Here is a 25,747-nt window from a genome sequence, read left to right on the forward strand (position 1 = left end):
GAATACCCAGGACTGATCTCCTTTAGGATGGGCTGGTTGGATCTCCTTGCAGTCCAAGGGACTCTCAAGAGTCTTCGCCAACACCACAGTTCAAAAGCATCAATTTTTCAGCGTTCAGCTTTCTTCACAGTCCAACTCTCACATCCATACATGACCACTGGAAAAACCAGAGCCTTGAGTAGACGGACCTTTGTTGGCAAAGTAATGTCTCTGCTTTTCAATATGCTATCTAGGTTGGTCATAACTTTCCTTCCAAGGAGTAAGCATCTTTTAATTTCTTGGCTGTAATCACCATCTGCAGTGATTTTGGAGCCCCCAAAAATAAACTCTGATACTGTTTCCACTGTTTCCGCATCTATTTGCTATGAGGTGATGGGACCAGATGCCATGATCTTAGTTTTCTGAATGTTGAGCTTTAAGCCAACTTTTTCACTCTCCTCTTTCACTTTCATCAAGAGGCTGTTTAGTTCTTCAGTTTCTGCCATAAGGGTGGTGTCATCTGCATATCTGAAGTTATTGATATTTCTCCCGGCAATCTTGATTCCAGCTTGTGCTTCTTCCAGCCCAGCGTTTCTCATGATGTACTCTTCATGTAAGTTAAATAAGCAGGGTGACAGCATACAGCCTTGACATACTCCTTTTCCTATTTGGAACCAGTCTGTTGTTCCATGTCCAGTTCTAACTGTTGCTTCCTGACCTGCATACAGGTTTCTCAAGAGGCAGGTCAGGTGGTCTGGTATTCTCATCTCTTTCAGAATTTCCCACAGTTTATTGTGATCCACACAGTCAAAGGCTTTGGCATAGTCAATAAAGCAGAAATAGATGTTTTTCTGGAACTCTCTTGCTTTTTCGATGATCCAGCAGATGTTGGCAGTTTGATCTCTGGTTCCTCTGCCTTTTCTAAAACCAGCTTGAACATCTGGAAGTTCACGGTTCATGTGTTGCTGAAGCCTGGCTTGGAGAATTTTGAGCATTACTTTACTAGCGTGTGAGATGAGTGCAATTGTGTGGTAGTTTGAGCATTCTTTGGGATTGTCTTTGGGATTGGAATGAAAACAGACATTTTCCAGTCCTGTGGCCACTGCTGAGTTTTCCAAATTTGCTGGCATATTGAGTGCAGCACTTTCACAGCATCATCTTTCAGGATTTGAAATAGCTCAACTGGAATTCCATCACCTCCACTAGCTTTGTTCGTTGTATGCTTTCTAAGGCCCACTTGACTCCACGTTCCAGGATGTCTGGCTCTAGGTGAGTGATCACACCATTGTGATTATGTGGGTCGTGAAGATCTTTTTTGTACCATTCTTCTGTGTATTCTTGCCAGCTCTTCTTAATATCTTCTGCTTCTGTTAGGTCCATACCATTTCTGTCCTTTATCGAGTCCATCTTTGCATGAAATGTTCCCTTGGTATCTCTAATTTTCTTGAAGAGATCTCTAGTCTTTCCCATTCTGTTGTTCATCAAATGAACCCATACTAAGGTCTGCTCATAAGGTAAGATTTTTCTGCAGACTAATGCACTGTGTACAGATACATAAGCAGCCAAATTCTCAGCCCTCACATCAGTTGCTCAGTTCTTATTCTTTCTTGGGAATGTTTTTCCAATAATTAATAGCTGACTATGGAGTCAGGCTCCTGTAGGTATTCAAACCATCCTTATTCACTGTTGAGAATTTTTTGAGTTAAAGACCAATTTATTTGGGAGTTTTTCTTCTCCTGGAATTTTTTTTTTTTTTTAGCAAGTCATGGGAAGTCTTTAGAATTCTAGGTGTCATGCTTCATTTCAATGATGCTCTCATCATGGAGATAAAAGAGTATAAACTTTGGGAAAGAGCTGGGGTAGTCTATTCTTTGAGGTTGTGGAGAAAGGGAATATGAATTAGAAATGTCAGTCACCTGTGAGCCTCCACATCCTGTGGTCGCTCTTCCCATGCAGGACATCCATGACATGCCCATTTTATTTTGTAGTTTCGCTGAGATACCTATTCTTTTCCCCCAAACTTTTTACTTTTATTTTATATTGAGGTATGGCTGATTAACAATGTTGTGGTAGTTTCAGGTAAACAGTGAAGGGACTCAGCCACACCTGATACATGTATCCATTCTTCCCCAAATCCCGCTTCCATCCTGCCTGGCACATAACATTGAGCAGAGTTCCATATGCTATACAGAGATCCTTGTTGGTTATCCATTTTAAATATAGCAGTGTGTACTTGTCCATCCCAGACTTTCTAGCTATCCCTACACCCCGCCACCCTGGCAACCACAATTTCACTTTTCAAGTCTGAGTCTGTTTCTGTTTTGTAAGTAAGTCCACTTGTATCTTTTCTTTTTAAAGTCCATATATAAGGGATATGACATACCCATTTTAAATATGAGCTTCATGCCTTCTGTGGTGACACAATGCCAGACATTTTATTCAACAGAAGACAAAAAGGCAGATGTAGGTCTAGAGTCTAGCAGCAGTAACTGTCCTACTAAAGTGATTGTCCATGATGAGCAATCTTTTCAGAACTTTCGTGGTTATTTTCTTCTGAGGTTGTGCTGATGGGGACAACAATAGCTGGTTTTTATGGGGACCTGTGCTTAGCTATAAGAATTCCAGATGGTAAAGAGGCATCAAATTATTACTTCCTAAGAAAAGTGCTATCTACAAAGCTGAACTGTATGCATTTGAAAAATAAGCCATTGGTGCTGTCCCGGGAATGAGGAGACTTGATAATAACCTCCAAGGGTTTGCCTTTGCATTTGGTGTTGTTTCCATATCACTTTGGGGCTGTTTTCTAAGAATAAGCTACACCTTTAATTGTTTTATCACACATGCAGTGCTGAAAGCTTTGTTTCATTCTTTTAATTAAGTGATTATATACAAGCCCACAAGACTACTGTACTTTAAGCCATCTGCTACCTTATAACCCATGTTATTACATAAAGCCAGTTCTCAAAGTTGTTATGGGATGAGACCACAGTGACCCTCCTATTGAGAATGATCAGGCTGTACCATTAGCTGTACAAAAACCTCAGATTGGCTTGGATTTTAAAGTGAAACTGGAGGTGGTGTGTAGTTGAGAAATTGCCTGAGGAATTCAAGCTGTTCCCATCACATGAGTTATCTGCCCGTAAAGGATGCCAATCATATTGTTATTGCAGAAAGGATTAGTCATTTGTTTGTTTGTTTGTTTGTTTTGGACCACACTACCTGCAGCACATCTGGGAATGCTTTGCATGAAATGAGTTGACTGGAGCCCATGTTTGAGGGTCAGAGATTAATCTGGATTTAGGAAGTCGTATAACAGAGCATAGAAATTGCCAATTTTCTCAGTTTAATCTGCAAAAGTCACTGATTCTTACATGCTGTGAGCACAAAAAGCACTCTAACCCAAGATTTGTACTGCTATTCCCATTACTGGTATGACTTAGTCCTGATGATTTTGTAGGGATGTTCCAGAAAAGGACTCTTTAATCATGGTGGAAACCTTCATAAATGGCTTATAGTAACCCTGATCACTATCTCTTTCTCTCTGGAAATCGTTGCACTCAACACCTGTGGTTGGTAACCCATATTGTCAGACATTTTCATTTTCTTCCTTTGTGACTAAGTAATTTATGAATAGCAAGGCCAGCCATTTTGGCATTCTCATCCCTTATCACTGTGGCTGAACTGCTATGTAGACCATATAGGGTCCCTTGAATCACATTTTCCCAGGAGAGTGGCATCATCAGACATATCAGGTTTCTCATCATGAAAACCCGCATTTGACAAGGGTCTGTCTTGGTCCCTTTCTAACAAGGCACTGTCTCAGCAATGACCTTGTTCCCAACTAGACTTAGCAGATACTTAGAAAGGGAACAAGATGACATTTTGCCTACTGTATCAGCCTGTATCTGCTCTTTACTCCTTTTCCCCTTGTGAATTAATTTTTAAGAGAAATCATGGGATTGAGTGAGTCTGAGTTGCAGTCCCTAACAATAAGATCAGAAAGTCTATGGCATATCTGGTCCAGTGTGTGTTAGTGTTTGCCAGTGACACCTGCAAAATGATGACTTCAAGGATGACTTGACAGCAAAAGACCTGTTGAAGACACATCCTTTTGTGCCTTGGATATTGATTTTTTACAGTGCCTCTTGAGGATTTAACAAAGCCACAAGTTGAACAAATCCATATTTTTCTGTGGCCCCTGAAGTCACTTGTATAACATAATATGATAAATTTAGCCCTATTGATTAAAAAAAACACTCCTATCCTTTTTTTATTGTTAACTGAAGTTCAAAACTGTTGAGTGTGTGTAGGAAAAGCTAAGGGCTGTAGCTTAATTTTTAAAAAAATGATTTTTATTTATTTCTGAGATCCTTTGCAATAGTTTAGGGCAGAGGGCTATATACCATATTATTTGTAGTAAATAAAACTATGCTATTCATGGGTTTCATGTTAAATGTTCATCACTTCAACAGAACTGCCAGGTATATAAGCAAGTAGGGTACCCATTCAGTGCATAGGATTGGCATCAAATAGGCCAGCAGTGGAATACCAGCCCATTCTCTCACTAGCTGCTTGAATTTAATTTTTAAAGTTATTGGTTTATTTAAGCTATTTTAATTCCTTAAGCTTTAGTCTCCTCTTTTGTAAAAAGGGAATAAGTAGTCTCTGGCTTGTGAAGTTATTTAAGGATGAAGTGATAATATGTGTGAAGCACTTAACTCACCAGCTGGCACTTAGTAAGTGTTCAAAAAATGAAAGGGATGGTGAGAATGGCTGATCCAGCAGTCATTCATTCAGCCAACTTCAATTGACATTGATGTTACAAGACACTATTCTCAAATTTATATTGTCCTAAGATGAGTAATGAACCCCCACTGTCTTCTAGGAAGGTGTAGTCTTGTGGGAGACAAAGAAGCATACTAAGGATAAAATTTTGAGCTACGTGTACATATACAAAAACATGGGTGAAGGAGCAGGTTCAAGTGAGTCATGGTGGGTTCCCACGTAGAGGGAACACAGCCTTGATCTTGAAGACCCAGAGAACGTTTACCAAGCAGAGGAAGGGAAAGGAAGTTTTCAGGCAGGAAGGTGAGCACAAAGACAGAGATGGGCAAATTCACACCTGCTTTATGAGTAGCAGACCATTCAGTGTTATCAGGGTACCCAGTGCCCCTCTAGGGATTAGTAGGGTGAGGAAGAGTAAAAGGATTGTGGCTGGACTGCTAAGTATTTCACATGCTACGATAAAGATTTTGACTTTTCTTCTTTAAGAGATAAAAAGACATTAAAAAGTTTAAATAAAGGAATGACATGACCAAAGTTATGTTCTAAGCAGGCCACAGTGGATGACATCTGACTTGAAAAGAAAGAGTCAGGGCAGGGTAATCAGATGGACAACATACTTATTCTGACTCAGTCTGTGAGGTTTTGAAGGCCAGGGACCTTGTAATCCTAATAGCAGTTAATAAGTTACTAGTAGAAAGGTCAAGACTGGAGGTTTAAAAATAAAACCTGAGTTCATTAAAACCATTTATTTGGTTGGTAGTAATTACTTAAGTACTCATGTCTTAATTTGTTCTCCTGTTTGTGTCATTACGGGTCACCTTGAAATCTTCTTGAAAAGAAGCAGGTCATAAATAATGTTCATCACTGGAGACTATAAAAAGGCTAAAGAACTTTTAAATTCCTGGAAGCATCTCAGAAAAAGGGCATAAGCAGTTTCTTCCAGGTAGAAATGAAAGCAGAGATTCAGTTAAGTGAACTCTGATAGCAGTTGAAGTTTACTGGATGACACCAGCCTGCATTTATTGTCACAGTTCTTAAATCTTGTATAAATGATATTCCTTAAAACTACTGTGTCAATATAGGTAATATATGCTTAAGGCATATATGTCCTTTTTACTTTGATGGAAAGTTACTTTTTGGAGAAAAATCCTGAACAAATTATAGATTATGTGTTCCATCACATCTGTTTTCCACCCGGGGAGAGCTTAATTGCCTGGTTTGTATTCTCTGAGGCCTCATTGTGAACCTAATGGCAACTACCCAAAGTGGAGACGCAGTGCCTGGTAGGGACCTGCTAGTCCCTGGGATGCACGCCCTGCCAATTTGACCCTAATAAGTGACGGCAAATGCTCAATATGCTTTGCCATTCTGACCACTTGGCAAGTAAACCTGGTCTATATTTGGAATATAATTTTTGAAGATGCTGTCCCTGTTGTATTTTCTTGTGTTTTACAGTTCCCTCTATGGGAACGTAAAGTCAAGGAGCTGGCAGGAATCAAGACTTTGTCACTAGTAACAGAGGGATTTCCATAATATACCAGGTGGTGATGTCAAAAATAGAGACACCACAATTTTAGTGTTCCAAGTCCCACTGCTATACGGCCTGGAGTAGCAGTGTTTGCTTAGAGTTTAACTGCAGGTGTTTTTGGAACACTATTCTTGAATTTTCAGAGTCCACTAATTGCAAAAATACTCTAAGTTTTCAACTGCCTTTTTCAGAGAACTGTAAAAGTGCTTCTATTCTGCATTAAATCAATAGACTTTCATTATTATAAACTGTTATGTATTGGCTCTTTCCCTATTGAAATTCTGAGCCTTGAATATATTGAGCTATTAAAAAGGCACATATTTAATAGTGATTTGCAAAGAGAACTTTGTGCTGTTAAAGCAAAATCACAACTTCATTTTAACTGAAAGTTTCAGCAGTCCTACATTGATGAGCTGACCTATTAATCTATAATTGTACTGTATTATGAAACACTTACTAATCTTTCAGGAATGCCTGTACCCCTTGATTTTCATTTCATGACCTCGATCCTAGATGTGTGAACACCATAGAAGCTGTTCTCAGTCATGGACCATTCTATTGCCCTGTGGCCCGTGGTCCTGGTGGTAATCTCTTGTTTTTCATGAGTAGTTTCCAAATAAACACATGACAGAAGGAGAATTAATTAAGGAATAAATTAACTCCAAAGCAAAGGAAAAGAAATAGTGCATCTTAGATAATTACCTCTGGCGAGAAATTTCTACAGTGAAACAATGTTAACAAAAGCATTTTTGAATTGCTCTTGCTGTTGCCTCCCTCCCTGTGATAAAGTCCTTAAATAGCACAGCCCTGTTTTGATGGAGGGGAGGGTGGGGTGGGATTTGTGAGATTGCTTTAGCATGAAAAGTCTGGGAAGGAAATAAATAAAAAGATTCTATCTGAGATAATTCTTGAGTTGAGTTTTTCTGAGGCTTAGGCTGTGTGAGGGGGTGATCAGGATAGCAGTGTGGGAGTCAAGCTATCTAGATTTTAATGTTGATTCCACTACTTGTAAAGTGGTAGAAACTTAAACTTGGTACTTGACCTTCATGAACCTCAATTCCTCTTGAAACTATTCCTCTTGCACTGGAGATGTTGAAAGTTTTAAAAAAAAAAAGCCAACAGATAATATATACTAAAATCTAAAATGTTTAATTCTCATTATGTGTGAAACTCTTTTTTTTAACCTGGTTTTCATGTATTTTCTCATTTAATTCATGCAATAACCCAGTAAAAGAGGTACTATTAATATCTTAGTCTTAGAAATGAGGAAAGAGGCAATGAAGGATTAAATAAATTCTGGTTAGTCTGCACCCAGAGTTTTAATCAATGAGCTGAAATTTTTAGGAAGACATGCTAAAAATGTATAGCTGTATCGGTGCTGTGATTGTTGTGTTTGCAATTTTAAGCTCATTAAATGCAACTATCATTTTTACTTTTCTAGTGATAGAGACACTAAAGGTGGATTGGTGAATGGATTTCTAATGCTGTCACTCTACTTGTCTTAAGAATAGGATGATGTTTCCTTCTCTTTTGTGTTGGCTCCTATCACAGAATCTGGCATAGTCAACACTGTATTCTTTATGTGGAAAGACTGAGGAGAGCTTGATTAGAGAAAGTATGGGGCACTAACCTAATCTGGAATGGTCCTGTGTGCCCACCCATGTTGAGTGTTGCATAGTAGTCTCTGGGAATAGTCCGTCTAAGGACAGATGGGGTGGAACCCTTAGAGCTCCTCTCAGATCAAGGCATCTTTTGTGGCACACAGTGAAGGTGGGGAGGGTGGCGGGGGGGTTTGTCCCACAAGCTCACTTTGCTACATCATCTGTCTTTTGTATCATATGCAGTTTTCCATTGTAGAAAAATGCTTATTTTTCATTTATGATCATCCAGACTGACCTAGAATAAGTAGGTCATGGTTGTGATCTGCAACGCAAGATTCATTCAGGGATTTCCAGCCTTCTGGACAGCAGGCAGCAGGTTATCAGTCTGTTAATTCTTTCAATTCATTCAAAAAGCATTTACTCTCAAGGAGGTGTTGTTTTAGGCACCCTCAATACAAAAATACAAGATGTGGTTCCCAAACTCAAGTAGCTTATCGTTAGGTGGGAAAATAGATAGGCAAAGGAATAATTATAGTTAATAAGCTAGTAATGGAGGTGTGCACTTAAGTAGTGGGAGCTTGGGAAACATTTCTCAAAAGAGATAGGGTATGAGGCTTCCCTGGCAGTACAATGGTTAAGACTCTGCACTTTACTGTAAGAGGCACGGGTTCTATTCCTGGTCAGGGAACTAAGATTCCATATGCTGTGTGGCATGGCCAAAAAGTTAAAAACAGATAAAAGGTATTTTTTTTTTTTTTTTAAAAAGGACAGTGTCTGAGCTGAGAACTGAAGGAGAGAAGGATTTGGCATGGCCAAATGGCCAAGGGACAGTGCATTCCAGATAGAAGAAACACTATGTTCTCCTTTTTAGGCAAGAATGAGCAGGTAGTATACATCATTAGACTATGAGAAAGCAGCTTTCCAGAGACACTTCAAAGGCGGGCTTTCTGTTCACACAGATCTAAGAGTTTTTTTCCTCTTTACTTTCATTCCCTTCTGCTCATTCCGTCATTCTCTCTGGTCTCCTAATACTTACACGGTCAACTGATTCTCAGTTCTTGTACGTGTTTTATGTATGGATTTGATATTTGCTTATAGATGCCTCAGGGGCTCCTAAAATGTCTACTATTTATAAATGTTTTTATTGAAGTACAGTTGAGTTACAGTGTTTCAGGTATACAGCAAAATGATCCTCTTTTTCAGAGTCTTTTCCCGTGTGAGTTGTTACAAGATATTAATATAGTTCCCTACGCCATATAGTAGCTCCTCATTGTTTATCTATTTTATATATAGTAGTGTGTCTCTGTTAATCCCAAACTCCTAATATATCCTCACTCTCCTTTCCCCTTTGGTAACTCTAAACTTGTTTTCTATTTCTATGAGCCTGTTTCTGTTTTTCAATAAGATTTATGCATTTTATTTTGCATGCTCTCTGCTTCCCCTTCCCTAGTCTACACAGTAGTGTTCTTGCTGAACCTAAAATACATATGCTTAATAAATGCTTATTTTCTAATGAAAGTGAAATTATATGTGTTCTAGTTGTAACTAGTACACAATTGAGATGCTTGATTTACCAAACTCACACAAATACTACCATAATCAAGTGAAGTAACAATTGATTAGACTTCTTCAAATTAATCCCGATGGAATAGTCTATTATTTTGTTTCATGTTTTAGATACTTTCATTATAATCACTCATCTTAATGGAGTATTTTGCTTGAGCACCGTATAATTATAAAATTAAGAACTGTCCTTAAATGCAACACAATTCAGATATTAATATGTTGCTTTGTCTCCTCAATTATATATAGGTCAGTTTTTGTTTGAATAACTCCAGCAACTAAGGACTTACAGCCTCCTCATTCAGGACTATCATTTCGTTTCTAATAACTCTTCTTTATGCTGGCTCTAGATTCCCCCGGCTCTAAGTCAGAGCTGGTCTGTGGGGACGGGGAAGAACTTTGTCATTTGGCAGTGTGTGGAAACGTTTGGGTGCACCACAGCTTAAGGGCCTGTTGGCATGCGGTCTCGTGAGGAGGGGCCGGTGACGCGCTACCCAACCTGTAGTGTCCACGGCAGTCCTCACAGCAGAAGCTTCCGGCCCAATAGTGACCCAATAGTGATAGTGTGGAGAAACTCTGCTCTAGTTTAAATTTATTTATTTATCCACAGGACAAAAAGACATTATTTTTCCATTCTGGAGTCTATCTGATACTTGGACACAGCTAACCCTATGAGGCCTTTTGTAACACCTAGTCCTTCAACTGGTTTTCTGATGTTCCTATGATAATAGCAATTCATGTGTGATTCTTCCCCACAGCATTTGAATTAAAGGAGGAATGAATCATTGAGGGAAGACAATACTTAATATAGATTGACTGGAGTGCTGGTCCACTTTCTCACCATGGAATTGGGTGGAGGAGGAGGAATAGACTGCTTAGTGTCTTTATAAGCTATTCTTCATACCCTATCTAGATAAAATCTGGATAAAATCTAGATAAAACTTATTGCAAGGGATTTAGTTTGAGTTACTCTTCTCAGGGACATGATGTGAGCAATGCATGGCATGTCCAGATCCATGTCATGATAAACGATATAATGACCACCTCCCAGGGTCAGGGAGTTCTTGGGATGTGGCTAGTGCTAAGAATTCTGAAAAAAGATGTCACTGTGTCAGGCATGGAAAAGAGGCAGTAGGATTCTTTCAAGGCTCTCTTCTGCCCTTTGTATGAGCTATTTAACCCAAATTTCCATTTGTTGCCGAGGCCACTTTAACACTCAGGGATGCAATAATAACTGGGTCAACTTATGCCTGTTCTGTTGAAGCTGACCTTGCTCTGGCTAAGGCAAGAAAGCCCAAGGAAATAGACATCTCCTGAAAGGAGTGAGGAACATTTTGAAACGATTCATGAGACTTTTTTTTCTGACTGAACAACTTAGGAGCTCTAACTACAGTGTGTTTGAAAAAGCACAAGCGTAAACACTGCTTTGGAATAGGACCATGTAGACAATTGCCTTACTAAAGGCAACCAACCTGCTTTTCTACTTGAATAGTATTTTGCCCAAGTGGGTGGGTTGCAGGCTTATAGAGGACAGTGGAAGACAATCTTTAAAATACTTTGAAAAGAAGCTTATTCACCAGAGGGGGTGGTGAATAGACCCCATGAATATTTGGTAATAAAGAAGGATTTTGCTTCTAGCTTTCATTGATTACCAAATTAAAAAATCAATTCTGTTGCTTTAGACAATGAACCACCAAACAGTGGTTTGTCTACTTATTGAGAGTGTCAAGAAAATATTCTGTTTTTTGTCAATGGTGATACAGATTAACTCAGCAAATCATTAAGAATTTCTCCTTTCACGCGGTTTTTGCTGTCTGCAGGCTGCCTGTTGTATGAACTAATACAGTGGAGGGTGTCTCCTCTGCTGATTTCTAGAGGAATTCTTCTTTAGTAGGAAGATAATGAGAGGAGAGGAAACTGGAGAGAAAAGTACCTCCTGAAGCCATCCCACCAGTAAAGCTATTCCGGCCGAATGGGGAGATGATAATATCTAAACTGACCCAACCATAAAAGAAAAGATGCACAAATTTTATCATTCTTGATAAGTCTGGCTCTCAGGAGTGATTTTGTGACTAAAAATTCTGTGCTGTGGTTTGGTACTGGATGCAACAATTAAATGAGTGGAATCTTTGAAATTGTGTGGTGGATTTATCTTAGTGTATATATATATATATATATATATATATATATATATATATATATATATATTTTTTTTTTTTTTTTTTCTACAGTTTAACTCTCTTTTCTACCCCCAGCTCAGTTCAAGCTCAGACATTTTCCAGTAATTATTCAAGAAGTTAAAAGCAGTTGAAAATGGATGGCAGAGGTGACCACCGGGCATGCATCTTTGTGGCTACCAGCTGCACGCTGTCACCATGGTTACCAGACACCAGGGCAGAGGATCAGAATCCGTCCTGAGCAAAAGTGAGGGTGAGGGGCACCCAGAAAATGCCTCTCTTCTAAAACACTTCTCTCATTAATGTATCTCAAAGTCCCCATCAGGAATTTATTGCTTTGGATTGCTATTGACTATTTCTTTAAAAGAATTCTTATTAAAGGACAGATAGGCTTCACAAGGGTAACACACCTGAATTCTTAGCTATGTAAGAGCCCCTAAGACTGCTTTTCATTCACAATGCTTAGCTGAAAGCAAGGCTATGGCGAAGGATTCCTTGGAAGGCGGCCTGGAGATAAGAGTGTAGCCAGATGGCCCCACCTCCCCACTTCCTTTGGCTGAGGGGACCAGTGGGGGCCTGATCAGAGCCTGAGCACCCGGGGACTGGGGAGGGGGCAGTGAAGCCCTCTCTCTCCTTTCTTCTCCGGCTCACCCCCTCACTGCTGTCAAGGCCTTTGTCCTCTTGCTCACAGACTCCTATGATGTCTTTCTGATTGACTTCCTCAGATCCAGTGTTTGATTCAGACTGTGGACCAATTAGCTTTTCTCTAGTGCAGCTTTCATTCTCTCAGTCACCCTCAAAACTTTCCCAAAGGTCATTTCTTACCATGTAAGCCCCTTGAATGTATTCAGAAGTGTAGTCACTGTTATTCCATAGTTAGTACTGTATCCATAGCCAGAATTTAGGTTCCTCGAGGTCAAGGCTGAGTTCTGTGACTTGAGTGGTCTCTCTAACCCCTGTGATATTGCAGCATGCACCCAGGGAGCTTCGTACAGATTATCTGACTGACAAGGCACATGGGGGACCAGCAACAATTTCTTGGGACTTCTTGGAGCTGGTGTTAGAGGTGGCTCTTCCACAGATTTTTCCAATGATTTTAGGTTCATAATAGTTACTGCTATTGAATCTGTTAGTTTTTTTTGGGAAGCATTTCCCATGGCTTCTCTCAATTTATCCTCTCAATAACTTTTTAAAGTGGATAGTATTTTCCTTATTTCATAAATAAGCTTGTAAATTGGGGCTTCCCTGAAGGCTTTGATGATAAAAAATCTGCCTGCATTGCAGGAGACCTAGGTTTGATTCTGGGTGGTGAATATCCCCTGGAGGAGGAAATGGCAATCCCATGGACAGAGGAGCCTGGTGAGTTACTGTCCACAGGGTCGAAAAGAGTCTGGTGACTGAGCGACTAACGCTCACTCACTTTTTGTGAATTGTGGAGCTGGAGTTCAAGTTCCATTTGGTGCTGCCTAAATCGATGTCCTTTTCAATATAACATGATAGTTTTAGTTTCCTTATGTATAATGTGGAGACAAAGGCCATATCAGCATTTGTGCTTTATAGTGATATAGACCAGATAAGTGAACTAATAAGCCAGGTCCTTTGATGATTAAGTGGTTTTTCCCCTTGTGAACAAGTGCAGGGTTTTAATAACCTACATTTTTTAATCTGACCTCTTTTGAGGAGTTTATAGGTAATAAAAAAGTAAAAGTAGATTAAAATTTTATTTGCCTAGCACAGTTTGTTAATTACTTTGGATAAATATATATTTACACATCTGCTGTGGAGTGCTATTTACTGTATTGGGAGAAACTAAGGTCAGAAAAATATATTTGTAGTCCTTTACTAGTGGTAATATTGAGCACAATATAAATATTTATAAAATGTTTGGCACTTATCTGATAAAATTATTATTGAAGTATGACAAATATACATTTTAGTTCTCTCTTTTCAAATAGCAATTCCATCTTTTGTTATTCAAGTGTGGAAATAGTGGCAAAATTAACATGATATGCTTTGAGATGAGCAGTATTTTCTCTCCATCTAATGAAGCCAAAGAATATTTATGAAAAATCAATTATCCTAATTACTCATAATATGAGTGTGTGCTTATAGAAGGAAAAAAAAATTGCACTAGTTGCTTAGAGTAGCACAAAACTCTATGTAGAATTTTAAAGGCTGTGAGTCTCTAATATAGAAATAAGATTATTCCAATGTGAGTAAAGCCAATTTAAGTGGTTGGTGACATGTGCAGACAACAAGGGTGTAATATGACTTCTTTTAGTATATGGAGCTTTGATGACAATCATTTGGTAGGAAGCAAAGTATATGATTCATATCTTATGGACTTGTATTACTGCCACATTCACCAGGAAAAATATTGAACTTCTGTAACATAAAAATCACATAGGAGAGTTGAAAGAACCCAAAAGTACAAAAGATCAGTCTAAGTTCTAGTTCATGTGCTATCTACCAATGGGAATATTCATGAAACCAATATTTCTAGGGCATGGGAAAATGAGAATTTTGAGCTGGATGATTTCATAGCTCTTTTCCATCCCTAATTCTGTGACCTGTGAGCACTGTAAAAGTTTGACTAATATGTTCCTTCTTTCCCTAACAAAATTATGAGAACCAATTATCAGTTTTTTATCTAATTTAAGTTATGTGCTAAATTGTTCCCTCTAATTTTTTTTGGTAGTAATTATCTAGCATCTCTGCATACATTTTCAGGTTTATACCATGAGAAATTTTTTTATAATTTATCTCTGAATAAAGCAATACTTGAGAAAAAATTAGCATGGAAAAAAATAAGAGCTCAGTGATTTTGCACTTTCTTGTGCTTGTTTGTATTGATGACTTGAAGTCATGGCTCTGCAATGTAGCCACATTTTTTGTGATGTAATTTAGTAGCATATGGTTGTGGGTGGCACCTATTTCCCTGCTCCTTGATTCTGGCTGAACTTTGTGAGTTGCTTTGGCTGGTGGGATGTTCACAGTTGTGAGGCATGCAGAAGTTTGGAAGTTCTTCTGTGCAGTTAGATTTGCATTCTCTTGCACCTCTGTCATCACTCAGACAAACATGCCCGGGTTAGCTGACTGATTCCAGGTGGAGGATAAGGGACAAACTTGGAGCAGAGCTACCTGCAGCTGAACCTAGCCTTGATCAGCTCACTCCAACCAGTCTTCAGGCTTATAAACTATAGTAATTAATAATTGTTGTTGAATTTTGGAGTAGCTCATTATGCTGCACTAGCTACCTGCTATATTGCTAAACAATTTTCATTGCTCACGTACTGTTCTATCTGCAAACCTATATTACCAGAGACTTACAGAAATGAACATTTGCCTGGTTAATATCATCCATTGATGAAGCTATTAGGATATTTTCCCTTTGTTCCCCCAAAGACATAAAACAAAGAGATACAGTGTTTTATCAACAGCACTGTCAGTCTTACCTGTATGGAAACACTGCTGTAAGAGCCGCCAATGACCCCTGCAATGACCAGTGGGATATTTTCTTGAATGGCATAGGATCCATCAGGACACATGTACTCGGCTTCATCCACTTTAGTCAAAGATGCCCTGACAAATTCCAGTGATTGCTCTAATGCGTAGGTATCTCTTGAGCAGGTATCCAAAATGTGAACACCCAGCTTCACTCCTGGGAGCAGGTAATTGTCTTTGTTAATTTCATCAATAGCAAACAACATGGCTTCCAGGCGTTGGATCCCTCGATCTTCGTTGATTCGCCCACATTCTTCAGTTCCAGTGCCTTTTTCATTAATAGGAAATAGGCCCCCTAAAACGAGGTCACCTTCTATTTTAATCTCCCTCCTCAGAAAGTTATGGTCCCCTAAACAAAGTAAAAATCCCTTTGAAAACAAAGCTAATGTAAGAACTTGGAGTCTTGTCAACATCTTCATGAGTCCTGTGTCTGTACCTCTGGGAGATGTCAGTGGATGGCGCCAATGCTGCCCGCTAGTCCTCCTCTCTCATTGCCAAACTGGATCTTTGGTCTGTCCTTCGTGTAAAGGAGGAGCAGACTAACAGAGGCTGTCACCAAATTCCTAAAGAGATAAAAATTGAATGAACAAAAATGGTAAAGAAGGCAACAGTGATTATACTGATGATCCCCATTCAGACCTTTGATGGATAATGACTCCAGTTACCATCTACTAAACACGTATGGAGCAGTGCACCAGGAGTGCTCCCAAGTATTCTCACCCAGTCCTTACGACTCTGGTTTGTCTGATGTTCAGTTCAGTAATCTCTACTGAGTCATTTACTTTGCTATTGGTAGGGAAGCAACTTGGCTATGAGTCTTTATTCCCTGTCTTGCAGCGATATTTATAAACAACTCCAGTTATCCACACTTCACTTTCCATTTGGGAATAAAATAAAACACAATCCAATGGTAGCCCTGTCCCTGTTTCTGCATCTCTGCTAACATAGCCCCATCCTCCCTTCATAGCTGACCTCTTCACAAGAATTGTCTGCAGTGTTTGTTGTCCCACTGTCCTCCCCCAGATACTCTCAGTCACTGTGTTGAAGGTTCTGCCTCGACAAAATGGCCTTGGAGAAAGCTATTACTGATCTTCTAGTTTTTAACTCCACTAACCCTTTGTAGTCCTCATTTTACTTAATTGAAATCTTAATTCTTTTCTACCTGTTTCAGCTTCCTAGGTTTCTGTTTTCATGCTTCATGTCTGATTACATCTCAATTCCAGTACTAAATACTCCTTTCCTGGGTTAGGTCAACTAGTGTTCACAGTTTCAACCACTTAACAATCTCCTAGGCTAACCGCCTACTAAACAGCTCTCTAGCACTACAATTGAGAGCTCCTTAGACAGCAAGGAGATCAAACCAGTCAGAAACCAGCCCTGAACTGGAAGGACCGATGCTGAAGCTGAAGCTCCAATACTTTGACCACCTGATGCAAAGGGCAGACTCAATGGAAAAGACTGAGGAAATACTGGGAGGATTGAGGGCAGGAGAAGAGGGTGACAGAGGATGAGATGGTTGGATGAGATGGTTGGATGGCATCATTGACTCAATGGATGTGAGTTTGAGAACCTCCAGGAGATAGTGAAGGACAGGGAAGCCTGGTATGCTGCAGTTCTCGGGGTCGCAAAGAGTTGGACATGACCTAGTGACCAAACATAACACATAAACAGTTCTACCCACACATCCTCTGGCACCTCAGGGTCTACTCTTATCTCTGTGAATGGTTCTTCTCTGTACCCAGGCTTCTGAGCCAGAAACCTGCACAAAAGAGCCCTTCCTATTTCGACCTTTCTTATTTTTTTCCCCATCAGCCACAATGCTCTGTAGCGTCTACCTGCTTAACATTTTTTGAAGCCACGTCCTCTTTTTTTTAAAACCCGTAATGTCAGACTCTTGTTATCTCTAACAGGACGATAGCAGTAGATTCCTAGGGAGCTGATGCTAGCCCCCAAAGCATCTTTTTGTGACTTAGGAAAAGATAACCTTCCTCAAATGCAAACGTACACAGTTTTTTATTGTATAACCTGTAGCATTGATATAACATCGATTTTGGAGAAAGTGTGATGCCTGGTGGCTTTCCTCTCTAGCTGGAGTTAGGCAGCTCCTGACATGGGCCTCACATTTCAGGGAGAATGGTAAGCATGAGTGCTGGGGTTTGCACAGTACACTGGAGCTTAGGCCAGTTCCTTCAATCAAGCTTCTTTTTACATGATAAGCTTGAACATATGCAACTTTTATGAATCAAGCAAAGGTGGGGATCATGTTGTTGACAGTAGGCTGGGGTCTTTCCAGGGGACTTTAAAAAAAAATCCTCCTGTGGGGCTGTCTGGTTGCACGTGCACGTGAATCAATGGGCTGTTGTACTCTTGACACGTGGCTCCCTGGCACTAGGGTAAGCACTGGTCAGCACACTCTCTCAATTTTCCCATCCCCTTGGTGATGTAAGCTTACTATATTCAGAGGCAGGTGAGAGACAGTAGAGCAGAGACTCCTGCAGCAGTTTCCTGACAACACACAGTTGCATGCTCCTGTACGTGTGGTCGAGTATGTGGGTCTGCTCTCCCACTTTTGTGCATGATGGTGTATTTGTGAGGTTTTATGGAGGAGGGGTCTTTCCTGGCTGCTTATGGCTCAGTCAGACTGTCTAAAAGGCACATCACCAGTGTGCTCTCAAATATATTAATACTAGTAAATATTAGCCATTGAAAGGTGTCCCATTGGAGGAGGTACTCTGTGTAATGTATAATCTTAATTGCTGTTCAGAGTGTCCATCTCTTATTAATTTATACTGACTTCCCCTTGCCTCTAGGTTGAAGGAAGGACTTCTTCATGCTCCATGATCTTGAATCTGGCAAGCTCTCAAGTCTTATTGTTCACCAGGCCCATCAGCTTCATCCCATCTCTACCTTCAAACCTTATGCTTCAGTTATTTGAACTCTTCACTTCAGAGGATGATGATGACATCATCACCCTGCACATGTTGGTCTCTTTGCTGGGAAGGCCCTTCTACACTGTTTGTTCAGTAAATATCAACTTAGCATTTAAGATCTCGTGGTCAGTACCAGAAAAGGCCAAGGATTTTCTCCTATCTTCCTTCCTCAGTCAAATGGTTTATTTCTTGCTTTGTCTTCCTGCTGTAGCTAGACCAAGAAATATTTGCATTTACTATTACAATTCATATTTGTTTATTTGCTCATTTAAAATAAATGAAATGCACAACATTAAGGATTTTTAAGGTAGGAAGAAAAGAACCAAAACGCAACAAAAACATCCAGACAAGAACTAGTCCAGTGTTTATTTCAGCATCTTTGACATTTCTTCCTTCTCCTATTGACATTGCCCTTTAAAACCTGGCTTTCCACATGCTTCCTTTTCTTTTTATGTGCAGCAAGTGATGGGTTGTTTTCTTGAGACACACAAGTCACCTGGGTTTGGTTTTGTTTCTTTAATAGGTGTGAACCTCCCCACTCACTGTGGCGGTGATTGGAACACTCAGTGTTAACCCAGAGCTTCTCTGGGAGATCTGCCATAGGGCACCAGAAAATCTGATAATAATAACGATTTTTAAAGAGGTTGATAGTGTAGTAGAATCTTGTTTGTTTCCTGTCAATTCCGGTCTCTCTTTGATCTTTATGTGCATTTCCCTTTGAAGCAAAACTGCCATGGAAGGTAAAAGACACTGCGATCATTATCACTAACGATAAAGAAACTGAAATTGGCTCTACAAAATAATTGTTTTATGTGCCTAATGAAAGAGAATAGTTAATTAAAAGAAGGTCATCAACGCAGTGTTACCGTTTTCCTATTAAAAATGTAGATATCAAAAAAAAAATGTAGATATCACTTGAATATGAAAGAAATTTAACTATACAAAGAGTAAAGATGACCTTATAGTTTATGGGAAGCTTAATTCTCTTAAGAACATGCTCTTAGCCAGAGAAAGCTTCAAATGAATCATCACATCATGCTGAAAGTAGTAGTATGTGTCAGTCTGTCTGTTTCATATGTAGGGCCTGTGTGGTATTTACCTTTGTGTACCCAGGGCCTGGCATAGTGTCTGCCATCCAGATGATATTCAACAAATATTTCTTGAAGGAATATAGACATCCACAATAATGATATTTGCAAATGACTCTACTATTTTACTTGTGACATAGAAAGTGGAAATTAGAGAAATCAGTGGTTCTATTTCATTACCTACCTAATCATCCCAAATGTTCTTCCCCTATTATGTTCTTTGATGACAGGACTGCCAGCAGGTAGTATTTTGTACACATGCGGGAGAAAATGCTGCCTTTGAATCTGGAAGTTGTAGCTGAGGCAGATCTGTACAAAGCCAGGAAAGATGTGGCCTCAAGCTGACCTGCATTCCTACATTTACTGGTTTTCAGTCAGGAGAATACTGAAGTAGGAACATGCCTATTATCCTGTTTCAAAGCTTCACAGATGCAGTCACTCATCAAATATTTATTGAACACCTACTTTTTGTGTGCTGGGCCATGAACTGGATACCCAAGATAGAAACTTTAGTTGTAAACAAATGAACATTGTGCCTGGTGTCGAAGAATTTAAATGCTTGTATATTTTTATAGAGAGTGATGGAAAAGTACTCATCTCTCTACCAACTATCTCCACCATTTGTGAAAACATTGATAATAAGTTTGCCATGGGTTTCCTTTAACATGGTAATTGTTATTAAGTATTTGATTGAAAAAGCAATTCATTGCATATTTTATATATTAAAATATTAGATATACAGTACTTAAAAACAAGTTGACTAACACCTATTTCATGTGAAATAGTTTTAAGCCCTCTGACAGGGCATCCTGAAGTAACACTTTATATAGTCTTAGACAGTTACCAGTTAAACGTCAATTAGAATAATGTTTAAATTCACTGTTGGTATTTTCTTATTTACCTTTTCCTTAAAGCAGAACTTGAAATGATTAAGACTGTAGGGTTATGCATAATTTTAAAACACTTAGCATTATTAAAAATGAAGCCCCAGGAAACTGAAAGAACAGGAAGTTAAAAGTCAGCATTGAAAAATAGACAAACATGCTTAATTCAATGCAACTGTTTATCTCTGTGTAACAGCTTATCGGATTGTGGGAAAGAGCAGCCACTGCTTCTTTTCAGGCTCCTTTCATGATCAATCAGCCAGTAGCACATTCCCCAGATAAACAGGCTTCCTTCTGTAGCCACGTTTGTATGCAGCCAGAGGCTCTGCATTCCAGAGTTCTTCATTCAGGGGTGGTGAGTGACGTGTGTGCTATAAACAAGCATGTATAGTCCACTCAGTAGGCAACCTGCTCAGCAGTGTTTTATTAATCTTTGCATTAGTAGCATCTCAGGGGTTGACTGTGAATATAACCCCTGAAACACGTGGGCAGAACATATTGCTATACTCTGCATTATGTTAATATGTATTTTTCTTTCCCTCTTGACTTTGCCCAGGGACTTAATGTCGAAAATGAAATCCAGTTTGACTCAATGAATATGTAGTTTATCCAGGGGAGATATAATGCCAGAAGTCATGCTCACTCTTTCCTAGAAATAAGCCCTTGAGGTGCTGAAGGGCTTCTGAGTGTGCTCAAAGCCTGTACACCCAACTGATCCAAAGAAAATTGAGGGTTAGTGCTAGCATGTGCAATTTGGCTGTATGTTTCTTTATAAAATTTTCAGCTGCAAGAATTACAGGCAATAAGAAACAAGGTTTTTGTTCCTAGACTACCTTTTTTAATTGGGTAAACAGAGGCCATAGCCATACTGGTGGTTTTATTAGCAGGATGTATCACCGTGCAGTTCTGCTTTTATTCTTGTTAGGCAACAAAGGAACTTTTTCCAGAAACATTTAAGGAATTACTATGAGAATCTATTTAAAATCCATTCATGTTTAGCAGATCTAGTTTAAAATTTCTGCTTCTTATAAGCCTTCCGTATTGCTGCAGCAGTAAGGAGGTTTAGTGCCATTTGCTGAATTCCCTTGTAAGTTGTGCTGTGTTTATTGTGCGCATGCTGAGTCGCTTCAGTCATGGCCAACTCTTTGTGACCCCATGAACAGTTGCCCACCAGGCTCCTCTGTCCTTGAGACTCTCCAGGCAAGAATACTGGAGTGGGTTGCCATGCCCTTCTCCAGGGGATCTTCCCGACCCAGAGATCAAACCCATGTCTCTTACGTCTCCTGTATTGGGAGGTGAGTTCTCTATCACTAGCATCACTAGTGGGAAGCCAGTGTTTATTAGGATGATCATATTTTGTTTTATATTTACTTTTCATAGTTTGAAAATTGAAATTTAACAATTGTGAATTGTTCTTTCCTCATTAGATTTTAATCTACTTGGTATCAAGATCAATACCTTAAATGATATTGTATTTTTCACAGTGTCTCACGTACATCATTGCCAAATGATAAATTCCAAGTAGCATATAAGCTTTTGAGAGACTGGTCAGGAGACTGGAAAAATGATTTGCAAATAAAGAAATGACCAGGTTTTTTCAAAATGATTTTTACCATAGGTCAAGATTCAACGTTGGCACTAGAGAAATTTGGCCTAAATAGCTCTGATCCTATTTAAAGCTCTGATCCTTTAAATTGCTGGCTTTTAAGGAAAAAATTAAATAAAATTAGGAAAGTTGAGAGCACTTGGAAAAATTAGAAAGATTGGAAAACATATTGTCCATCTGAGAGAGATTAGGAGGAATAGAAAGTAACACACCAAATAACAGGTTATATTCTGTGAAAACATGAATGACAAGTAAGAAGAGTGGATGCCAGGCTTATGTATTAAGATTTGAAGTTAAGGAAGAGAGCTCTGCTTTCCTCAAATTTCTGTAGTGTGAGGAAGTTTGAAGTCCGACTATAAATTTAAAAATTTCAAACAACCAAACCATTGAGTTGAAAAGTGGGAACAAACTGATTAAACCCTTTCCTATGAGCCTGTTTCATGCACAGAGAAGATAAAAGAAGCCCAGGAACCTTACATGATTACAGTGAAGAGGGGATCTCTACCAACTGGGACGATGGAGCCAGAAAGAGATATTGATGAAGTCAAAATGGACTTGCCCGCTTCACTAAATGGCCTTGGACAACTCTCCTCACATTTCTTTTTCATCTGAATTTAGAGGGATATGTTTTTATGAGGTAGGAAAACATTGACAATTTTGAACTGTCAATTCATGGACATTGCTAAACTTTGGTCCTTAGAGTAACTGCTGGTAGTTTGACAATAATGTTAACTTGAGTTGATCATTCAATATATGTTATATTTAAAAACCATTTGTTTCCCTTCAAAGCAAACCTTTATTTTTGTTTATGTCAAAGGGCACATTATTTTCCTGTGTCTGTGTGTGTTGCCATTTCAGCTGTTTTTTCATCCTTAAGTTTCCTAACCTCATTACTATGCCTTGGAATTGGAGCCTCCCCCAGCTCCCTGCAGTGCATCTTTATCCTTTTCCTTTTAGAAGCTGCCAAGTCTACTAGAAGTTGCAGGTGAACAGAGAGTACAGAAATTAGGTTTGCCATAAGCTTTCCTTCCAGGTCTGGACAAAATATGAAGGGGAAGAAATGGAGGAATATTCTTCACAGGAGAACATTTTTACCTATTAACAATATGATTCCTCAAGTGGATATTATTCATAATACCCTGTGTATATACTGTCCTTCCTCTTGAATAAGTCAAAGTGTTTTGAAGAAAAATGAAGCCTTACTGCTTCCGGAATAGAGCAAGAGAGAGAAAGCAATGCAAATTGCTCAAAATCATAATGTAAAGTAAATATAGAATTAGATTTAAGAAGACTTTTATCATTAGTTTCCAATGTAGTCTTACAAAAGAGAATGCATGTCATACATACATCCACAAAAATCTCACCCCATCTATCAAATTCTCCTCAGTTTATAAATGGTACAGTGTTTGAAATGGCACTATCTTTGCCTTGTGCTAAATGAACTCTTCAGAATATCTTTAGCTAGCTTCTGCTTCTGTCCATGTCATTAGACTTCTGGTATTAGACTTGTCCTCTTGCTGATAACAGCTATAAAACTAACAACACATACAAGGCAAACTATGATCTTTGAGAGAAAGAAACATTCAATCCAACCCTATGAATTCCCCAACATTCTGCACAGGAATGCATTTCTGCAATGGTGCAGTGGCAGTCTTGTTGACCTCAAGAGGCACAGACATAATATAATCCCATAGTATACAACCAAAAATTACTTGACATATAAGAAAACAGGAAAATGGGACCCGAAGTAAAGAGAGAAAGCATTCATTAGAAATAGGTCCCCAAATGATCCACATTCTAAAACTAGCAGATAAGAATTTTAAATAGTTTATTATAAAGATAAGTTTGTTCAAAGACTTTAAAAAATGAATGATCAGATGAGGAATCGTAGCAGAGAACTGAAGCTATGGAAAAAAAAAAAACTGCAGAAATTTTAGAACATAAAAGTAAATGTCCAAAAACCTACTTAATTATCTAGTAAATATATAAAATAAAAATGCCACTGGGTGTATATGGGGGACACAAAAGATTGAAGATGGTAAAACAGTCAGTAAACTTGATATAGATGAAAGAAAGTGAAAGTGATTCAGTCGTGTCTGACTCTTTGCGACACCAAGGACTATATAGTCCATGGAATTCTCCAGGCCAGAATACTGGAGTGGGTAGCCTTTCCCTTCTCCCAACCCAGGGAGCGGACCCAGGTCTTCTGCATTGCAGGGGGATTCTTTGTCAGCTGACCCACAAGGGAAGCTGAATATAGATGAAAAGTAATTATTTAATCTGACCTAATAGAAAAAAACATTGAAAAAAGTTAATATTTCAGAGTTCTTTTGAATATTAAGAGATCTAACACAGGTAGAATCTGAGTTTCATAAGGAGAGGAGAAAGAAGAAAAAAAAAAATACTTGCAGAAACAATGGCTGAAAATCCCCTCAATTTTGTGATTAAATGTTAAGATTAAAAAACTTAAAAAAAAATAAAAAACTTAAAAAAGAACCAATAAGCTCAGCAAACCCTAAGAAAGATAAATGCAAATAAAACCATATGTAGACAAATCTTTGCCAAATTGATAAAACCAAAAAAACAAAAAAAAAAAAAAAAGAGAGAGAGAGAGAAACATTGAAAACAGAGCAAAACAGCTCAATTTGTGGGTAACAGTATGAATAAGGGATCCCTTTCTTCAGAAGCAATGGTGACCATACTCAATGGAATCTTTAAAGGTTTGGGGGAAAAATTGGTCAAGTATCCCAACATTCTACTTCCAGTTCAAATAAGCTCAGCAAACCCTAAGAAAGATAAATGCAAATAAAACCATATGTAGACAAATCTTTGCCAAATTGATAAAACCAAAAAAACAAAAAAAAAAAAAGAGAGAGAGAGAGAAACATTGAAAACAGAGCAAAACAGCTCAATTTGTGGGTAACAGTAGAATAAGGGATCCCTTTCTTCAGAAGCAATGGTGACCATACTCAATGGAATCTTTAAAGGTTTGGGGGAAAAATTGGTCAAGTATCCCAACATTCTACTTCCAGTTCAAATAAGCTCAGCAAACCCTAAGAAAGATAAATGCAAATAAAACCATATGTAGACAAATCTTTGCCAAATTGATAAAACCAAAAAAACAAAAAAAAAAAAAAAGAGAGAGAGAGAGAAACATTGAAAACAGAGCAAAACAGCTCAATTTGTGGGTAACAGTAGAATAAGGGATCCCTTTCTTCAGAAGCAATGGTGACCATACTCAATGGAATCTTTAAAGGTTTGGGGGAAAAATTGGTCAAGTATCCCAACATTCTACTTCCAGTTCAAATATATTTCAAGGATGAAGGTAAGATAAAAACTTTTTTTCAGGCAGCTAAAACTGAGTGATTTATTTCACTGCCAACAGACTTACACTATGAGAAATGCTAAAGGAATTACTTCAGAGGAAGACGGAACGGCACCAGATGGAAAATCAAATCTACAGGAAAGAAGGAAGAGCAGCAGAAATGGTAAATATGTGGTTTAATATAGAAGAATATCTGTAAATCTAACTATTAAGTATTGATAGGATGAGATCATGACCATTTTATTTGTCACAAATTTTAAAATGGTAAGAAAAGATGAATTCTGCTATTATTTGGTTTATTTTATAGTTTGAGTTTACTTCTTCTTTTGTGTATATGTTTTCACTTATCCTAGATCTTGTTAGCAGAAAACCTTTTTGCTCCTCTGGTGTCCTCTGAAAAGAACGGTCTCCTAATTCAAAGGCCAGGCTTCTGAATATAAGAGGATCATAGTCAACAGCACATTCTTCTTTATGATACAGCTGCAAATAGATTCAGCCAAGGTTGAAACACCACTGGTACACACTGGTATAGTTGTTCTAATTGTTAGGGTATTGAAACACTTTGTCCAGGTGGTGAATACTCAGTCTACCACACCTTTTGGATATTCTACCTCTTCTTCGGCTGCTCTGGTTCCCTCTCTGGCATATCTTCCCCACTTCTCTCAGCTTCCTTGTGGCACGGCTGGAAAAGTGTTCAGTTTTGAAAGAGTCTGGTCTTTAGGTTCCAGGTCCAAGGGGTATGGTTGCTGTTCATTTTTATATTAGTTGTTAAACCTT

The 25,747-nt window shown here is 38.7% G+C and overlaps 1 protein-coding gene across 2 annotated transcripts in view; it reads right to left on the minus strand.

Moving 5' to 3' along the window:
* Window positions 1-25,747, minus strand: part of GRM3 (glutamate metabotropic receptor 3) — a 228,174-nt gene that overhangs the window by 79,045 nt on the left and 123,382 nt on the right. For both annotated transcript variants that reach the window (XM_043873420.1, XM_043873419.1), the window contains exon 2: window positions 15,089-15,700. In XM_043873420.1, coding sequence (XP_043729355.1) covers window positions 15,089-15,556 — 468 coding nt within the window. In that variant the 5' untranslated portion in view covers window positions 15,557-15,700. The remainder of the gene's footprint in view (window positions 1-15,088; window positions 15,701-25,747) is intronic.

Source organism: Cervus elaphus, chromosome 18 (assembly GCF_910594005.1).
Source record: "Cervus elaphus chromosome 18, mCerEla1.1, whole genome shotgun sequence".
Classification (NCBI taxonomy): domain Eukaryota; kingdom Metazoa; phylum Chordata; class Mammalia; order Artiodactyla; family Cervidae; genus Cervus; species Cervus elaphus.